This window comes from Rissa tridactyla, chromosome 2 (genome assembly GCF_028500815.1).
Source record: "Rissa tridactyla isolate bRisTri1 chromosome 2, bRisTri1.patW.cur.20221130, whole genome shotgun sequence".
NCBI lineage: Eukaryota > Metazoa > Chordata > Aves > Charadriiformes > Laridae > Rissa > Rissa tridactyla.
The window spans coordinates 55881343-55901089 of NC_071467.1; the positions used below are offsets into that span (position 1 = coordinate 55881343).

General features: G+C 37.8%; 1 protein-coding gene across 11 annotated transcripts in view; it reads left to right on the plus strand.

Moving 5' to 3' along the window:
* Positions 1-19747, plus strand: part of PTPRM (protein tyrosine phosphatase receptor type M) — a 484559-nt gene that overhangs the window by 366385 nt on the left and 98427 nt on the right. For all 11 annotated transcript variants that reach the window (XM_054191333.1, XM_054191334.1, XM_054191337.1 and 8 more), the window contains one exon: positions 18374-18525. In XM_054191333.1, the coding sequence (XP_054047308.1) occupies positions 18374-18525 (152 nt within the window). The remainder of the gene's footprint in view (positions 1-18373; positions 18526-19747) is intronic.

Here is a 19747-nt window from a genome sequence, read left to right on the forward strand (position 1 = left end):
GTGCACCTAAGCCAGTCGCGGTGATTTATTTGGCAGTTAAAGTGTTGTGACAAGTGCCGAAATAAAAATATAATTAATGTGTCTGCCTATCTCTCTCTGCCCCATATCACTTTTAGCCCCGAACTACTTTCAGCAGTTAAGAGCTGATGCGGTAGTCTGCCCCCGAGTAGGGAAACTTAAAACATGTTTCATTTTGTGTGCCAGATTATGTCCCTACTGAAGTTATTAGGGTCAGATTATTTCCATCTAATTTAAATCTGAAGTAAATACACATAATACAAGATATTACTATCGCTGGCTTCCATTTCAAGATATTGGAGAGGCTTGAGGACATCCAGAAGGCACTGAGCTTAGCTCATATTCTATTGTGATATTTTTGCATGTTGCTATTTAATTTAAAATTTCTAGTAAAAAAATATCCAAAGACCTCACTCAAGCTATACCACGTCACACTTTCACATTAGGTGTTCAAACACCTAATCAGTGAAGGTCTCGCCACTGCTGAACCTGAAATCCAAAACACCAGACATAAAAAGTGGGCAGGGTAAGTTAAGAGAGGGGCACTGGATGGAGGGGATGAAATAATAAATACAGCAAGACATGAATAGCTCCCAGTCTCTCAGTGGGAGTGGTCCATAACTACCGTAAGCCTCGTCACTACATGATTGCTTGAAGTTCAGCACTTTTAGATATAATCCTAAATCAAGCTTAAGTTATCTTTAAACTTCTTTTTAAATTTTTATCTAAGTTGAAAGCCACAAATTTGTTTTGAATCTTTGTCCCAGTGCATTGCTGAGGGCCGCTCTGCCCATCCGTGGGATCATCTTAAAAGGGGAAGTTACAGACATTTGGAGACACTTAAAATTTCATCTTATTTTTAGCCTTGTTGCTGTTTAGCACCTAGTGCTACTTCGTTAATTATACAGAGAGGAGAGGTAGCTGGGAAATGTTGGGGAGCCGGTGCTGAGGACCCAAAGGAAAGCTGGGAACACAGAAGTTAGGGAACACGGGAGATTAATATGTAGAAAGCTCAAATCCGTTAGTTGCACTGCTCATGAATACAGTTGTTGAAAATGCAAAGCTTCCATTTTCTGGACCAACCCTCCTTTCAGGTAATAACATTCATCCTGCTGAAATCTTTTCATCTGTTGGCCGAAAGCAATAGTCTTCTCCGTCTTCTGTGTGAAGAGTAACAGTGCTGTCAGCCTACTGCTACCTTCCTTCCAAGATCTGTTGTACTGATGAGTGAAGTGCTTTCTGTCTGTCCCCTTACCATACATATTTCACAGAGAGTGATGTAAGTTTTAATTAGTAAAACTCCATTAAATATTTAAAACTCCTCAGGTGAAAGGAGCGATATTAATAAAGTGGGAAAATAGCACGAGAGTCTTACATTGCGTAGGAACATGAACTTGATAGATCACTGTAGTGAAAAAAAAAGAGACAAACTCGAGCCTGGACTGCAGAGGGGAGATAAGAAGTCCTTATCAGATGCAGGCCACAATATTGATACATTCCTATGCATCTGCTATTTTGGTACATAAAAAAGATATTCCAAATTACACAAACATTTCTGTCTGCTTCTGGCAGAGTAAGCCATTTTTTTCAGTTTTACCTGCAAATGGAAGTAATTGAGATACTTTACCTAATTTCTGAAATCAGCTGTCATTAACAGAGGGCATACTGTTCTGCTGTCATTTAAAATTTTACCCAAACTTATGTCCAAGTGTCCGAACCAGGTGTCCACATATCTCCTTCAGCCTGGATTTCTGAGTCAGGATTTTGGGAAAACTCTTGTTTACCTAGCTTCTTGTTACTGTAACTTCTTGTCTAAAGTCAACTAGAGACTCCGCACCTGTGATTCGCCTATGCCAAAATATTATTACAATGTCATTTCCCATTCTTATTTAGTTACAGTTATTTATAGTGTTACAATGTTTTGAAGGAAGACACTATTTAAATAGTGAACAGGTGTCCCTAGTGAATTGCACGGATGTCCACTCACCTGTTTTCAAGTTACTTAATTCCTTGCTGTTGAAGAAACTAGCACAATACTATCTTTTAATCTGATGTTTGTAAACTTAAAGGTTTTACTAGTGACTGTTAAAAGTTACCCCCCAGTGGAGGGTGGTGTCATTCCACGCAGTGACTTGCGGTTCAGTATAAAGCTCATGTAAGAACCCATGGCGCAGTACCTGGGGCATCTTTTCATTAAGAGGATTCCATTACTAATTTTACTAAGTGACTAAGTTTAATGGGTGTATTGGAGACCCTGATTTTACATTTGGTCTTGCACAAGTGACAAAGGGAAGCCAGTTAGCTCCTTGAAAGAGGCAGCCCTCCTTCTCCAAGGGCAGAAGTGGAATGCACCGTTCTGAAGTCCTCATTCACTTAACTCTCCACTGAAGTCAACTGTAAGGAGTCCTGTAGTTTCCTTTGAAACATACACCTTTTTGACAAGTTGTCTAGATAAGCTAGGAAATGTCGATCCAGTCAAAGCATTCGTTGGACATCTGATCTTAAAATTGTTATAATTTGAATCAAACAGTATGTTAAAGAGAAATTGCCATGTTGTAGTTCATGAATGTGTTATATTTGTAGTTGTGCATTCACATTTCACTTCAGAAAACAATCACAACGCTATAGGTATTTTCAGGTCCTTTTGTATAGTTAAATAGCCATAATGAATATATTATGGATTACTTACCCTAAATCAGTAGAAAATACACCAACACTTGTGCCAAAACATTAAAAGAACCTGTTTCACAATAAGTACTGTACTGTTTTAGAAGCATTCCTACTCACTGCGTATTTTTTTTCAAGTGCAGAAAAATATTTCAGCAGTTTCTCTAGGAGGATAAAATAGCCACATATTCCCAGCTGTTACTGACTGGTAGTGATGTCTTGGAAGTTAATATCCTGCTAACCTCTCCCTCTAATTTCTGTTAATGGAACTCCTACTCAGACCTGTCTCCTGCAGTTTGTTACAGGCATTAAGACACTCCCCCTCAAGTACCGTCTCCCAAATCATGTAGAGCTCTAACAGAGAATTCTGTGCTACTGGTTTATTCAATAAACTCATAGAAAGGATATTATTAACCATTAAAATCTTCAGGGATGCCAAATCGTTTTTATGGAACTCTCTTATGTTTTGCTACAGAGGTACTGCTTTCTTCGTTATCAAGTGCTGTTGGTTTGTTGGGGTTTTTTTGTTTGGTTTTTTTTTTTAATAAAGAAAAAGCAGTTTTCCTTGCAGCTGTCACAGTTTACATCCTTTCTCTGTAAATAATGAGTTGGAGAGTTAATTTTAGCACTACCACATTGTATCTTAGAAACTTCATCGTTGTTCATTATTATTAGAGGAGTGCAAAGAAATAGTTTGTTATTTTCAACAGAAAAGCCTGCTAGTTCACTTCCCTGCAACACTTAGAGAGGTCTGTGTATCTCTATAAAAGTCATTATACTTACTGTATTACATCACTACTGTAAACTGTAATATACCAATATATTCGAAGCACCGGGCTGTGTATTGTAAAAACAGCAGCTATCATTATTGTTAAAATTGCAAATTCCAACTGGTTGATATTTTTAACGATGTAGTAGTATTCTGGTAGTTTGGGGTTGTTGCCTTCTGAAGAACAGCACGGTGCTTAGCAACTCACGTTAATACATATAGTATTACTGTAATGGATGATTTAATCAGGGGAAGGATTATGACATTACTTAATAGCTTTTACTCTGTTTGCTCAGAAGGAATTTTTCCATGCAAGCTCTGTTCAGAAGTTTCAGATTTTTGCTTTTCCAAGGATAAAAGATGTCTTTCTGACTTTAAAAGTGTATTTTCACAGAATTTAGAATTAGATTTGAGAAAAAGTACAAGGCATTCATTTTCTCTTTGTGTTTCTGTGACAGAGGTGTAGACTTAAAGGTAACGTGGTTCCCTGCAAAAATTTTGATTCCTCGGTCTTTGGATTATCATACTGCTTGTGGGTAGCAAAGCTCTGAGTGAAAATCCCTTATTATATTACCATTAATTAAGATTCTTTTCAAATGTTAAAGTTATTGTGGCTATAACACTGATTTTTTTCAGATGAAACTGTATTAGAAAGATTTAGAGAAGCTTTCCTTGACACCTTTCTTACATCTTTTAATTAAGAAAGCCTTTGGTGTTAATAGATTCAAGTTTGCCAGAATTAGAAATGAAGGGACCTAAATATATGTATTTGAAATGTTCTTACCTAAAACCACCATGGTATGCGGCTGTATCAGCTGCACTTCCCACAGTGGTATAAAGAGACCCTACAGTCCAGGCTTGATGAGGCTCTGAGCAATCTGATCTAGTTAGAGATGTCCCTGCTTACTGCAGGGGGGCTGGACTAGGTGACCTTTAGAGGTCCCTTCCAACACAACACATTCTATGATTCTATGATCCTATAAAGTGAATGAAACAACCTTCCTTGCCATAGAGGCCTCATCTCTTCACGATGAGCCGTTGAATATAGGACCTAAGAGAAACCTGCTAAAAGAGAAGCAGGGGCTGGACAACTTCATTAGCTGTTTATAAAGGGGGCAGATGACAGTTTCTCCCAGAAGCCCTTTGCATGGGATAGGATTGGATTGAGGGTGCAGCTGCATCTTAAACTGACCAAATAGTGTCAGCCTCACAAGGTCGCAGCTGGACCGCTTCCTCCTGTAGTCACAGTTTTGGATTACCACCACACTTCCACTGCCAATTAGATGATATACCCGTGGTTTGGGAGAACACTTGAATGGTTTACGAGCTACATGCTGCTAAAGAACCACTGCTTAGTGCCTTCCTTCCCCCAGTGAGCACAGAGTGCTATTAAATTAGAGCACTACCAAGAACACTATGCTCTGGGTATATCTTCATGCATCCCACCCACCTTAAGGGGATGGCCCAATTTCAGCAGCCCCTTAGGAAAAAATGAGTTTCTTTCTTACATGACTGAGTATTGCCTATTCTGAGTTTTTAGTCACTGACTTTTGTCGAGACAGATTTCTTCTTGTGGAAGAGAAAGAAGATAGACTGGTAGGCTGATTAAAACCCTACGAAGTTGCATATTTTGAACTGCTGAGGTGTATTGAATATTACAAAACTCTTGAAGGAGGGAATTGCTTGAAAAAGTGGAAGGTACATGACGGAGATGGGAGTGCAGGTAGTACGGAAAAAATCACGTGCAAGTTTTTGAACATTCAGTACCAGCACTTGCAAATATATTGTACACTCTCCTGCCTGTATTGGGACACAAAGAGGCAGCAATTATCTATTCAAGTAAGGAATTATAGGACTATGGTTCAAAAGTCAGCATGAGTGAGGAACGCTGTCTGGCACAGACAGCAATATACCCATGAACTGAAGAAGTACTTCCCACTGCAGGACATACATAGTCGCTAGGTCAGGATGCTTATCTGTCTGACAGAATATCTGTACTAATACAATGGAATTTGTAATTGGCAAAAAGCCTTTGGCTGTTTTGCGTTCTGTTACTGGGGAGCAGCAAGCCAATGAATGAGTCGTGTTAGATTAAGCCTATCAAAACCTTTGCTTTTAATTCAGCACTACACCAGTATGTATATTTAGTTACATATTTACATATATACATGCATGTATATAATATATACAATACATACAATATATTTACATATATTTAAACAGCAAATATACTAAAGATAATTCCCTTAAGGAATGTTTTGGAGAACTTTGAACAATTTATTTTGACTGTATTTAATGTCCTTATACTGATAAAGCCAAATACCTTAGTTTCTGTCTAGTGGGAGAGATATCTATGCAGAGACCTAAATACCTTCAGGGGAAAAATATTTCCTATGTTTAAAACTGTCACAGTTACTATTGCTTTCTGTTAACTTGAGCCTATGCAAGCCTAGAAGTTAACTTGTTAGACTCCATAGAAATCTGGGAATCCGCTTGCTCTGCTGGGACTTGCAAGACAAACTCGCTAACCCCATAGTGAAAGTAACAAGTTCTTTCATCCAGAAAATACCTGTCCTGTACCCAGGTCAGCCTCAGGTAGTGACGCACTGCGGGGCTAGGGATTTTGTGTTTGTGGAAGGAACTGCTTATCTGTCAGATTTACTTTTAAAGATGTAAACGTTTGCCCGGCCATGCTTAAGGAGTTTAGAGTATCAGCAAATCGGAAAGTGAGAGACCAGTGGGCAGAGAGGATGATGAAACTGCCACATAATGGATACATCTGCCATACAGCCCTGTAATTCCTTGCGCTGAGAACACCTCTGAAAATGTGGTGAAAAATTGGTGTGGGGAAAATCACCCCAGAACAAATTTGCATCAGTTTAACACTGCCTCTTGTCTTGGTTTGTGAAAGCGGAGGGATTTGGGGCACCTACGGTGCACACCACCCCTGGGAGTTTGAGGCTCTACTTAAAACTGACAGCTATGGGATAAGGAGGTGTTTTCTTTCATCATTAGCCAGCCTTTTCTAAAATGATAATTAGTTTCAGGAAGTGAATTTCAAAATCTGTTATGAATGTAGTTATGTAAAAAGCTTTCATGTTCATGTTGTCTGGCACTACACATCACACAACTACCTCCTCCTGAGCAGGCCCCAGTGTTGTCTATTTAGTTCTTTATTCAGATCAGATGATAATATGATGGGGGAAAAGAAGAAAAAAAAAAGCTGTTGAGACAAAGGGGAAGACTTGCAATGTCAAATGCAAAATATATATTTTAAACAATATGTTATAAATCTGGTATTCTTGTACCATGTGCAGAGTCCTTAATACCCGTCTCCACAATACTATGAAGGAAATACCTCTCTCTGTGAGCCCAATATGACATACACATCTTTCATTCATCTAAATTGCTTATTTTAAGTTTTATCTCTTAAAACAAAATTCGGTATGTGTATTCATTTGCATGCAAAAGATTCTAGGTATTCTTGTTAGCTATAGGTAAGTTAAGTGGCATATATGCTAACAGAAGAGAAAGTCCAGGTTCTGTGTAAATTTTCATTTACTGTTCTTAATAGAGTTAGCTAAGAAAATGAAATTTCTTTTTGTGGGGAAAAAAAGTATCCTCAGGCAAAAGGAAATCTCAGGTTTAGAATTTTCCTGTGACCATACATTTCAGAAAAGGACCTCTTCAGAAACTTCAAATACTTTGTTTCAATAAAGTTGAAATAGTGTAATAGAAAGCATGTAAAGTAGCGTAATGTCATTTTACATTTATGTACAATTAACGTAGCAGAAATTAATACAAATCAAACACAATGGAAAATGGAAGGTTTCATCTTCATTAAAATGAGGACATGTATATTATTAATACCATATTAGAAAATCAAAATAGAGTTTGCCTTTTTTCATGGAAAATTATCACATTCTCATTAAGCAGTTCAATGTGAATATAACTAGCTCTCTAATGAAAAAACTTTATTGATAAAAATATTTACAGAAGCTTTGCTCCTTAATTTAGAAAGATGGTTCAGTACATGCAGCAGAAAAAAAAAATTAAAAACGAAATAAATAACTAAAAAGAATCTATATCTATCATCATATTTAATTATCTGAATGTATGTAATTTTGCTAGTATTACGTATTATCCTGTACTGGTTCTGATTGTGCATGTCACGTGTAGGACTATTCCAAAGAAGGGGCACAGTCGAGGATTGTGTTCAAATCTGTAATCCTTTAAATCCCTATGGCTTCCTTTTATGAAAAAAAAAAAAAAGCCCTATTACCAGAACATTTAACGGGAATCCTAGAATAATTTAGACCAGAAGGGACCTTTAGAGATCATCTTTTCTAACCTCCTGCTCAAAGCAGACTTCAACTAAATCGAGCTGCTCAAGACATTGTCGAGCAGAGTTTTGAGTATCTCCAAAGATGGAGCTCCCACCTCTCTGAGCACCTGCTCCACTGTTTGACCACCCCAATGGTGAGAAAATTTTACTAAGATCTAATAGGACTTTCCTTAGTTGTAACTTGTGTTTAATGTATCTTGTCCTTTCACCATGTGGGTAGAGTCTAGCTCTGTATCCTCTATACCCTGCCATTAGGTAGTTAAAAACTGCAGTAAGATCCCCTGCAAAGCTTCTCTTCTCCAGGCTGAACAAGGACAGCTCTTTCAGTCTCTCTTCAGGCAGGATTTGTCTGTTGAGAGAGATCCAAGTTCAGTTCCCTGCTCAGTCAGGTAACATTTAAAAGTCCATTTCCTTTCCTGTCAGAGGGTCCTAATCCCCTGGTTGGTGATACATGTTTTTTTAATAGGAAGAACTTTCCAAAACCTTTTAAAATACACTACCTTGAAGAGAATAATTCAAGATTGACTGTGTCAGAGAGTATGACTTGCTGGTTTAGTGAGCAGGGCCATCAGCTGAAAGACAGACCTGGGTGCTGGTCTGCTCCTATGTCAAAGACCATAGTGATATTTTTTGGTATAATGCAGTCATTTCACCCCTCATCTCCCTGCCCTGATTTAGCTGCTCCCAGCTGCTCCGTGTCCCTGCATTCCTCACCATAACAGACCTCTCAGCTGCCTGGCTGTCCTCTTTCCGTCCTCGGAAGAGCGGACAAGCACAGAGCAGTTTGTTGTCACTGCATGATTTTTGGCCTTCACGTGTTCTAGCTGGGCTACTGGGTTCCTCCTTGTGCTCGTAAAGGATTTGTCATACTTTGGCCTCTCCCATATTCTAAGCAGCACCCTGATCCTTGTCCTGCAAGTAGTTCCGCGTGGCTGCCCTAATCACCTAAGTAAATCAGTCAGCTAAGTCTTTAGTGAACGGAACAGATTCATAAGCATTTGCCTTTTAATTATTCAGGGGGGAAAAACCAAGGTGTTAATACTCTGTATATTTTTCTTATAGACCTTTACAATTCAGGAGGACCTATATGTCGATTAAACATTGTAATCACTATTTTCTTGATCGATTTGGGGATTGTAAGAATCAAAACACAAATTTAAATTCTCATTGCAAAATTGTTAACTTTTGAAACAAATTCAGAGAATTTGTGGCTTTTCATTTTTCCTTCCTTGGTTCGGTTGAGTAGAATGGGACATGTTATTCCCTGATTCATCACTTATAATAATCAAGGTCATAGTCAAAATTAGATAGTGGTAAATTTTGAAAACTATTGCTGCTCACGTCTCTATTGTTTTATTCTCCTGTTGGGGGGGCAGGGGGGTGTTGGATTTTCTTTGTAAAGTGTGTGGGTGCATTTTTCTGAAGACCAAGACCGGTGACTAACTTGAGCCAGAAATAGTGCAACCAGGAGGTTCGCATACACAGAGTTCTGCCAAAGCTTCTCAAATTCCTTTTTACTGCCATAGCCTAGAGGCTTCCCTGAAGAGCCTGTCAATCACACTAAAATGCATTGAGGTCTTCTTAGGTGGACAAACAAGAACTAAACTGTAACCACAAAATTAACTTTTTCTGTGAGCTAAGACAAGAGTCAGCCCATTTCACATAAATGTTTTTACATTAATCTGATGCACCACATAGCTCCAGTTTTTTCGCACTGTCCGTCAGCCGCCAGTGTTCCCCCTCAGCCACTGCTTCGGCAAAGAAAATCTGTCAGTGCGATGCCTCCTTTGACCGGAGGTGTTCTTGGGTTTGATGCAGAAACTCAGATAACCTGATGTAGGAGTTTATACGAAGCAGAACCTAAGAAACAGATACGCAGAGTTTTTAATGATGCCACTATAAGCAATTCTCAAAGCACGTGCTGAATGCCTGAATTCAAGAAAGAACGGTTAGCAGCAAGAGTAGGCGAGCTGCGTGTCTGCGACTGCCGCTGTACCTTACTTTTCCATCATCTTTTTCTTCTCAGTTCCCATTCCCCTCCATATTTTCTTTCTCTTTTTTCTGATCCACTGTTTCTTACGTCATGCCATACTTTACCTGTGAGCTACCGCTGTTATTTTGAAAATGGGATGTAGTCAAATAACTTATTTTTGCTTTGATCTCAAGTGATGCTAATGAACCAGTCTACTAGTAACAAGAAAGTACTAAAAGACCATTAAAGGTCTGATATGCAATGAGTAAAAAGGGAAGTAAAAAAATCAGAAAATCAAAACTGTTTTTGTTTAGGCTGGTATAAATCAAAACCATTTTTGTTAACCTCTGCCTCCATTTAAAAAGTTTGTATTCATTTTGCACTCAATTCTTCTAACTCTATAAGTTAAACGAATCCTCCCCCACCACCCTTTTATTTCTTTCTCCTCCCTTTCTAGCTAGTCCTGCTAGTATTGGGATGCCTTCTTGGTCTCCCAGTAGTAGTTTTGATGTTACTGAAAGTGCTTCTGAAGTCTCTGTGGCAAAAATGAAAGCCACAGTGAATGAAAGGCAGGAAAATGAAATCCTGTGGTATCAAGAACACTGTTTTCAAAATTTGAGTAGCATCACAGCATTTTTTTAAAATTCATTCTTTTGTCTTTACCAGAGAATGCAAGAGCATGATAAAAATGAAATGAATAATGTTAGCATTTGCTCTGAAGCAGGAAGTTGATAATTAAAACAAAGAAAGGGCACCTAAAAGAAATTAGAATAAGCTGCCCCTTTGTAAACTCAGGTAAATGGGCTTGTGCAGCCTTGGCTATAGTCAAATATTCATAATTTCTACATCAGTCTTCCATGCTGTTGTAGCTTTACTTTGTTGTGATGTCAATACAAAATATGTGTTGGACTTCTTAGGAAAAGAATAATTTTATAATCTAATACAGCTAATGCATACTAGGAGATCCTAAGCAAGGAACAATACAATTCAGTGGGATCCTGCCTACCCTTTTCTTTTTTAATTCTCCTGAAAATTACCTTCCCTGTGGTGGTTCTCTAGAAATTCTAGTTCTTGAAGTGGGGACAACTTGTAAAGCATTTTATTAGGTGTTCGCTAGTTCTTGCTGCAAAATGTAGTGCCTTTAAAAATATTTCTCCAACCTTTATTTCCTGTCTGATAGAGTGTTGACAATACACAGTTTAATGTCACTGTGAAACTGAATTATTGAGCATATTAGGTGTCAATATAAAGGATAGAAATGTGAAACTGAATGACAGAAGTTTGCTGTGAGCAGAACTTTGCTATCACTAATGCCATACTATTTCTATTTCACTTCCTCGCTTGATTTCAATTGCTTCATATTTGTGTCTCGGTCCATTCAGGGGAAGTAAAAAGGGTTCTGTGCGGTGTTGCTGTTTTCATAAGAAATATAAAGCAGAATAAAAGTATTAATTAATTATAATCATAGTTATTTAATAATGCCTAAAGAAATTTAACATTTTGGAATTGGATTAGATATTCAAGTTTCTAAAACTTGTGTTCTGTGAGGATTTTTGACAGTGAAAAGTCACATAAAGAATACAGATGAGGCATTGTAGATTCAACTTATGCCCTAAAAGGATATCCTAAAAAATAGAAAGTAGTATTTCCAATTTTAATGCTGATAAGAATAATACCCAGTGATACCAAATGTGTAGTATTGCAAACCAGGGGTGGTAGGCTAAACCTGAACTCCATCGTACACGTGTAAGTCTCTGCCTCAGAGGACCCATTGCTAAAGACAGGAAATCAATCACGGTTATTGACAAGGACTGTTTCATTGGTAAAGAAAAAATAATTACAACATAATTATGAAAAATATATGAAAACACAATAAACAGGGATTAAGTCAGTTACATTTGCAGACTTCTTTATACGCTTCTTGTGGAGAGCTTTTATTAAATTACACCTTTGGACTGAGTGTCACTGAATCAGTGACGGTCATTAAATGATTTTGGATTAAAGCAGTTTCCCCCAAATAATTATGAGTCTTCTTTTAGTGTATCATAGACAGCCAAAATAGATAGGCAAAGTAATTAATTTCTGAGATAATTAATCCTGCCTGGTATATCGTAAGTAGCCTAAAAATGCAAAATGGTGAGTAATTCTAAGTGCTAGAAAAATAAATAAGGTGTTTACATTCTGTTTCTTGCATAATCTGTACAGGGATTCTTAATATAATAAAAAATTGCATCAAATGTTGGATTAAAAGTCCACCAGACCTAACATCATGTCTGTGACGGTGTCCAGTGACAAACCTTCAGATGAATACAGGAACAGAGCAAAGATAAAATAATGAATCCACTGTCCTCCACTCAGCCCTTAATCAATTTTTCTTTTACTGAAATTTACTTTTGCTATCTCCAGAGTCCTATGATGACGTGTTCCGTAATTATCTGGTTTGTGTGAAAGTATTTACTTTTATAGTTAAAAAATTTTCTGCATACCCTCTGGTTCTGGTTCTTACATTTTTGAGAACTAGTCATTCTTTCTTATTTTCTTACTTTTCTCCATGTTTTTTGTATACTTTTATCATATTCCCTGTTCAACTGCCTCTTTTTTAAACTGGCGACTCCTTATCTTTATAAGGACTATCGCTCTTCTGGTAGGATCTGCTCCTTTGGTCTTCCCATCACCTCTCTGTATATGTTCTCTTGTTTGAGAAAATCTTTTTTGGATAGGCACATGGCAGAATCGCATGCAGTGTTCAACATGCAGGAGCTCCATAGATTTATACAGTTGCTTAATGCTATTTTCCGTTTTGTTCTTTATTCCTTACCTAATAATTTCTGACTTCTTTTTGCCATTTTGACAATACATGGCACTGGATTTTTGTCTTCAGAGAATCAGTGACTACTAGATTTCTTTCTTCTGTTGTTTCTGAAGTCATTTAGACACGATATTTTGTGTATATAGTTAGGATTATTTTTTACCATATGCATGACTATATCTGTCAACAATGAATTTTATCTTTAGTGAATGTGCAGTCACCCTACCTCGTGAGATTAATTTGCAACTTTTTAACCCTATTTCTAATTTTTACTACCAATTAAAAGTCGTGTGTTGTCCAAAAACATTGTGGACAACAATGTTGTTCACCTATTTTCTAGATCAGTGTGTATATGGTGAATAGTACAAATCCCAGCATGCACTGTTGTAGGATATCCCCTAGTAATGTACCTCTGTTGCGGAAAATGACGATTTAGTCCTACTTTTTGTATTGTATCTTTTTAACTAGCCGTTATTTTACTAAAGGATCTTTCTGATTAAAGTTTAGATTCTTTCAGGCGTTTGGTGAGCAAACTGTTACAAGTTTTTGTAACTACAAGTGCACCACACCAATGGGTTGTATTAAAACCCCCAGTCCTTTCTTCATCAGAACCATTTATGTGACCTGTCCACAAATAGAGAAGTGAAATTTGAAACAAAATATATATAAGAAGAAGCTATGTTATCTTAAGTTATAATAAGTAAAATAGTTCATTGAATTAATTAAAGGAAAAAATTTAGCCCAATTCCTTTAGCAACACTGTGTTTATTAATATCACGGTGATGGTAGTGTGTCGCTGGAGCTGTGGAAAGTAGGAGCCTCTTGTTTTTCCTTTCTTTGCTTGGAAGAAAGGAGGCATAGTGATAGAAAAAGGGGAGTACCCCTCAGTTTGGAATTGGGAAGACAGAAGTGAGTGCTTTTGCTTGATTCAAATAAATATGCTTTTCTCACTGTGCCTAAATTAAAATGGAAGGCACATTTCTTTCAGAGCAATTCTCTCAGAATCAACCTCAGTTGATTCTGGTTATCAGCCCCAGTCACCTTTTTTTTTTTTTGTTTTATTTTTACTGTTGTTACATTGCTCTTAACTATGGTAGTGTCCCCGTGTGCCTCATGCATTGTGCCCAGTACTTTATGAACACGAAGGGAAAAGGCAAGCTGGGTCCCAAAGAGCTTGTTATTTAAGTCAAGACAGGACAGAGAAAATGGATACAGGTAAGCAGATGGGAAATGAAGTAAATAGAGGCTGATAATGTAGCAGCAACTTAACAGTTGGTTTGTTTGAGGGAGAAATCACAGAGAAGGAGGATTTTGAGAAAGGTATTGAGTCAGGCTTGCAGAAGTTTCACATGGTGATCCTTTCAACTAGAAGGGACTGTACAGGAAAAGATGCAGCATTTAAGAGTTCCATGGTGGCAGATAAAATGGGGACAGATGGTGATAAAGCCTTTATCATTTTCCTAGGCTGATTTTGTTAGTATTTGTAACAGAACAGAGTAAACGATACCCAAAATCCCACAGAATGTTTTCATGGGAGTCTGTATGTGTCTGCTCTGTATTTTACCATATTTTTACCATTACACCAACTCACTTCTTTCAATTTATTGTGCCTTAAAATACCAACAGTTCCTGGCTAGTTTTGAGATTGTTCTGAATATCAGGCTCCTCTTTTCTGAGACTGGTATTGTATATTCTCTTTCCTCATATAGCAATGGTAACACTGTTTGTGTGACAAGCTGATAATTTTTGCTTTCCATACAAAAAGAATTTCATCCTAGGTAATCATTGTGGGGTCTTCCATCTGTTTTATTTTTTTCCTTTGGTTGTAGACCTCTTTTCCTTTAAGAAGGAGGAAACATCAGAGAGTAGCTATGAAGTGTCTTTTCTGTGAGTGAAGATGATCAAATATTTAAGTCTTCCCCCCCCAGAATTTACTTCAAATCTAAAAGCATGAGTGGTGACATTGATGTGAAGTACCATGGTTTTACGAGTTTCTTACATCTTATATAGCTGGAGCCTCCTAGGGATCGAGAGATGAGAAGCGGATGAGCTGCAGAGACTGCAGCACTGCAACGCTTTCAGCAATATCTGAAAACTGCAGATGTAAAAAATGCTGTATTCAGCTAAAGTTTACTTGACTAAGTCCAGTGGGTGTTTTTGTTCACAGTACAAAAGTCTGGCTGGTATCACTCTCTTCCTGTAGCAGTTGTTGCAGATTTGAACTTTTCCCACAAGACCTATTTCCAGAATTAGATTCAGAATGAGAAATACTGTACAGTTGTTACTGTCGTAAAAACAATCTGCTATAGCTTGATTATGGGACCAAAAACAAAAATGCAGGAAATGAGAAAATGTTAGTGTAATTTCTTTAAGAAAATTAGCTGACTTCTAATGAAATTTGAACTTCATATTGGTGTAATAAGCAAGAGCTCTGGCTTTCCTTGGGAAGGATACAATCATTACCGTAAAATAAAGGACATTCTCTGTAACAGCAGATGATTGAAATACGCAGAGCATGGGGGTTTTCGTAATCCCACTGAGTGGCTGGTATCATATATCTTACCACATTGTGTATTTTCAGATACGGATGAGTATCACTGTAATGTTGCCCATGGCAGTTCTCCTAGTAACTTTTATTTAAAAAACCATTAAGGAGGAGTTGTTACCTTTCACCCCGGACAATGTTCACATGCAAGAGTTCTTGGAGAAAGCAATGAGCCTGTGAGATTAACAGCGATCAAAGGTTTTGTGAATAGATAGTACTCACAGGTCCACTGGTGGTCAAGGGAAGGCCACTATATACTGCAGTTTCCTGGCATTAGTAAGTATGCAGTGTCTCGTTAGCTAATTGGATTGACAACTGGTTAAAGAGACACTGCTGATTGCAGCTTGAAGAGAGGGGAGTCTCGTGAAGAAAAGCTCCTTCTGCATGCCCTCCTGAAGCATTGCTCTTGTGCTCAATTCTCCTGAAGCACTTTCCTATGGTCTGCACAGCTGTGGAATAAAATAAGTAAATAAGTACGATATGTGCCTTACAGATGAAGTTTCAGTGACCACACTGTGGATGCTGTCATTGTCACTGTTCACGTCCTGGTTTCACAGCCCAGCTAAGCTGGGAATTGCCCAGTGGTTGGCAGGTGGTAGGAGTAGATGTATGTAATTTCACCTTAAGGCTAAAGAGGATCAGAGGAGGAGCCATGCATGACTTGGTGTGTTGCCACCTGAGCCAAGGGTGGAAAGAGGAAAAAATATATCCATTTCATGTTATCACTTTGATAAGCCTGTCCTTATAAAGGACTTATGTTAAGTTGTTCGTGCATTAGGGGATACATCTCAGATTCTACTTTAAATAATATATCACTTATTCATTACAGTGAAGGAGGGAGGAGACTGAAGGATGCAAAGATATAGGAGTTTTGTTTTACGTACAGTACTTGAGTGAAATTTTTCTGTATCTGATTTTAAAAGAGTTCACTGGATTACCTAATGGTCCTTTCTGTATTTATGTACTGTGAAGTCATAAAAAACTGGTTTTGTTATCAAGTCTACAAAGTAAATTAGTGTCAATCATAAAGGAACTTGTTAAGTTTCTCCATTTAATGTCCTTAAATTAAAATTAAATGAAAATTTAGAAGCAAAACCTTTGTTTGTGAGTTATTTTTGCTGTCCACCAATAATATTCCAAAGCACAAAATTAGGAGTTAAACTTAATCTTCAGGAAGAGTGTGACTTGTTACTGTTTATCTTACACTCTTTCTTAGCTGGACTGTAATATTATCATTAGTGAATTCTGAAATCTGTAATAATGAGCATTTATGGATGAGTTTTTGTTGTGCGTCCAAATGCTTAGTGTAGTACAGAGTCCCACAAGTGGCTGCCATCCGACTGACCATAAGCGCTCTCCCTCTCAGCATCAGTCGCAATTTGGAGTGTGTTCATGGTGGCTCAAGCTAACGCAGGTGCCTTTTGAGCTGGGGCGAGCAAAGAGGCACACACTACTCATTACTGCAGGTACTGTAGCGGGATTTTAAGGCAGAGTATGACTTCAGTCACTTTCAGTCATGGGGACATGCCCTCATGAATGGGATGGCAACCCAGCACATTATTGAGGGCCAAGTGTGACCCTTAATACTTCTGTGTGCAGTGACCCAATACCATGCCTGCACTTACTATTAGTACTTTTGTTAACAGCAAGACTGAAGTTTCAAAGGCCTTTCGAGCTTTAGTCAAGGACTAAGATACTGCTGAGCTTGGTACTATATCAGTACAGAACATAAGCATGGCTCCTGCCCAGATGGCTTGTTCTTTAGCTGTAAAGAAGAAACAAGTAGACAGATGGGGAACATGGGGAGACTCGGAGGCAATACTGATCAGCATAGTGAACAGTAATATCAGTACTCTGCAGAGTGCGTCTGCAGGCAGTGATTTGAAGCAGAATAGTGAGCTATTGGTAGGGAACGTTACAGAAAGCTCCTCCCATGCAGCATGAAGGGAGACAAACGTGTTTGTTTGAAAAGGTAATGGAGGCTGGTATTAAATTTTTGTTTGTGGTGGGAATAATTTTTTTCATACTGAATGAGAGTCAACAAAGAGAAAGGCTTTGAGAGCACAAGTTGGTTATGCTTGATGCAGTAGGCCTCTAGAAGTGGAAGGATACGTAGATGAGATAATAAGCTCCTGTAAGTTCTGGTTGAAGAGCATAAAATCATATCTAAAAGATCTTTTTGGCAGATGGATATGAGTTGGTTTATTATGTTTTCCACAGAGGAAAAGCCATTGAACAAACAGATATGAGAAGATCAAAGTATGCGGAGTGGTTATTTCTGTGTATTTCTGTTATTTATGTGTAAAACTCATACCTTGAAGATACTATACAGAAGGAATCTGGAAAATTTAAATGAAGGCTGTAGGCAAGGATTTGGAGAAAGGCTTGGTCTAAGATGGAGTCGCAGGCCAGGGAAACAAGCCAAATGGGCATGGGGTCCACCATCATAAAGACTACAGATGTCTTGCAGAGCTTGAAGGAAAAATCAAGAGTTTTGGACGTGTTATTTTGTGATGGTAGCTAAGCATAACTCTGGGGGAGACACAGATTTTAGTTTAGACAGAAACAGACAGATCTGGAAAAAAGAGATTCATGCATCCAAAGCAGTTCTGCAGCTTAATGAATCACCTTTATAGTATCGGAATCAAGATCTTGTCTCTGACAGATCACTCCTGCTGAGAAGCAACTAACTCTTGTGACTAATTCTCCTTAAATCAAGATTGACAGAGAATAGTCTTTAGAAATGCAAGTCAATTTAAAATGTCACTTGCTCGTGCAGTGCGTTAAGAGATCAAACGTATACTATACAGTATGATGTAAACCAGTTGTATTATATGGTGTCTCAATGAAACAGCTCCAGACAGTTCTACACATGTGAAGTGAAAATTATTACTGATTTGTCACTTCCAGTGAAATCTTCTCTGCTGTCATTTTTATTTATGTATTTAAACAGTTGTAGCCTCTGATACAGTAGCTCACATCACCTTTGTATCCAAGTAGTCCCCTTTAATTCAGTGGTGGTCCCCAAGGATTAAGGTGCTGTTCACCATAAGTCTGGGCATTGGCAACTATTCCTTGATTGTCAGATGTCGTTGAAAGACGTGAGTGTGGAATCAAATTTCCAGAAATGCAGGAATAATTGTAATAATGTTGTAACAAACTACAATACTGATCTAAACAACATGAAGACTATGTCTGCTCATGGAGTGTTGTTTTTTCTTTTTTTCCCTCAACATTCATTTCTTAAGAAAATTGGCTAAAAAGCGGAAAGAGACATTGAGTAGTACACGGCAGGAAATGACAGTGATGGTGAATTCAATGGATAAAAGCTACACTGAGCAAGGCACCAACTGTGACGAAGCTTTCTCTTTCATGGACACGCACAATCTAAATGGGAGATGTAAGTTTTTTCTTTTCTTTTCTTTTTTTTTTTTTGGAAGGTGGAAGAAAGGTGCAAATGGTTTTTAAAATACTCCTCATTACTCAGTCATGGAAAATCCATGGGACCTAGAGTTTCCCACTGTGCAGCACATTACAGTGTGTATTCGAATGAGCGAGACAGTCAGACATCAAGAAGAGACTTCTTTAAAAATAATAAGGGTAATTGAGCTTTTTTCTTCTGTCCATCCTTTTCTTCTGCAGAAGAGCAAAGACATTACTGAAACAGCTGCAGTTTTACCTTTCTCCAGTCTCTATTATGTTAAAAATTTTATATCCCTTATGCTGTCTCAAGTCCTTCAAATGCTTCCCCTGCTTACTTCTGTTTATGTAGGCGAAACTTATTTTTGAATGTCATAACTTAATAATGGTGATCTGATTGTCTTTCCAGTTCTAGATGATGCTCTTTCTGTTGGTTGTGCAAAGGAAGAACTCAGTGGAATTATCTGCTATGCAATTTCATAAAAGATTCTCTAATATCTTGGTTTTTCTTAGATCTACCCTGAAAATAAATAAAATTTGAGACATAAAATTTCCTGTATTAGAATTTTAATTAAGGACTCACTCCTGTCCGAGGGTTAGCACTAAGCAAAGACCAGGAAAAACAGTATTTTTTATAACTGTTAAAAAGAATGAAAAAAGAATGACTGTTCAAAAAACTTCCTTGTTTTTTGTAGTTCTTAAGGAACCTTAGTTTTTTCTGTATACCAGTGTTTTTGAACATCTTCAGAATTTGCCAAAGATTGAATTTTGTTTCAAGTACTAATGGTATGTGAGGCCCAACTCCCACTCTTTAATAATATGCATAAGAACTTATCTTTGACGAGCTCAATTGTACAAACACGCTGTGAGGTTTATAACAGTGAGAGTTCTCTCAGCAGCATTAGGCTCAGAATTTGCAATGTTAATTTGCGTTCGAGTTACTTCTGAAATAGCTTTGAAATAGATCTTTCAAAATCTGACCTGCCTTTATGGTGAGAATATACCGTTGCAGTTAATGAGATTGCTTGCTTTTGTGAAGAGATCAAGAGATGTAACTTCATCTTCCATCATCATGATGTAGTTTTCCAGTGGTGTTACTGAATGGTCACAACAACCACAGAAGCTGCAGTGAGTTCCTGGGACTAAATCCTCTTTATGTAAACCACCTTAAACCAATTGTAAATTACTGGCATAACAAATAT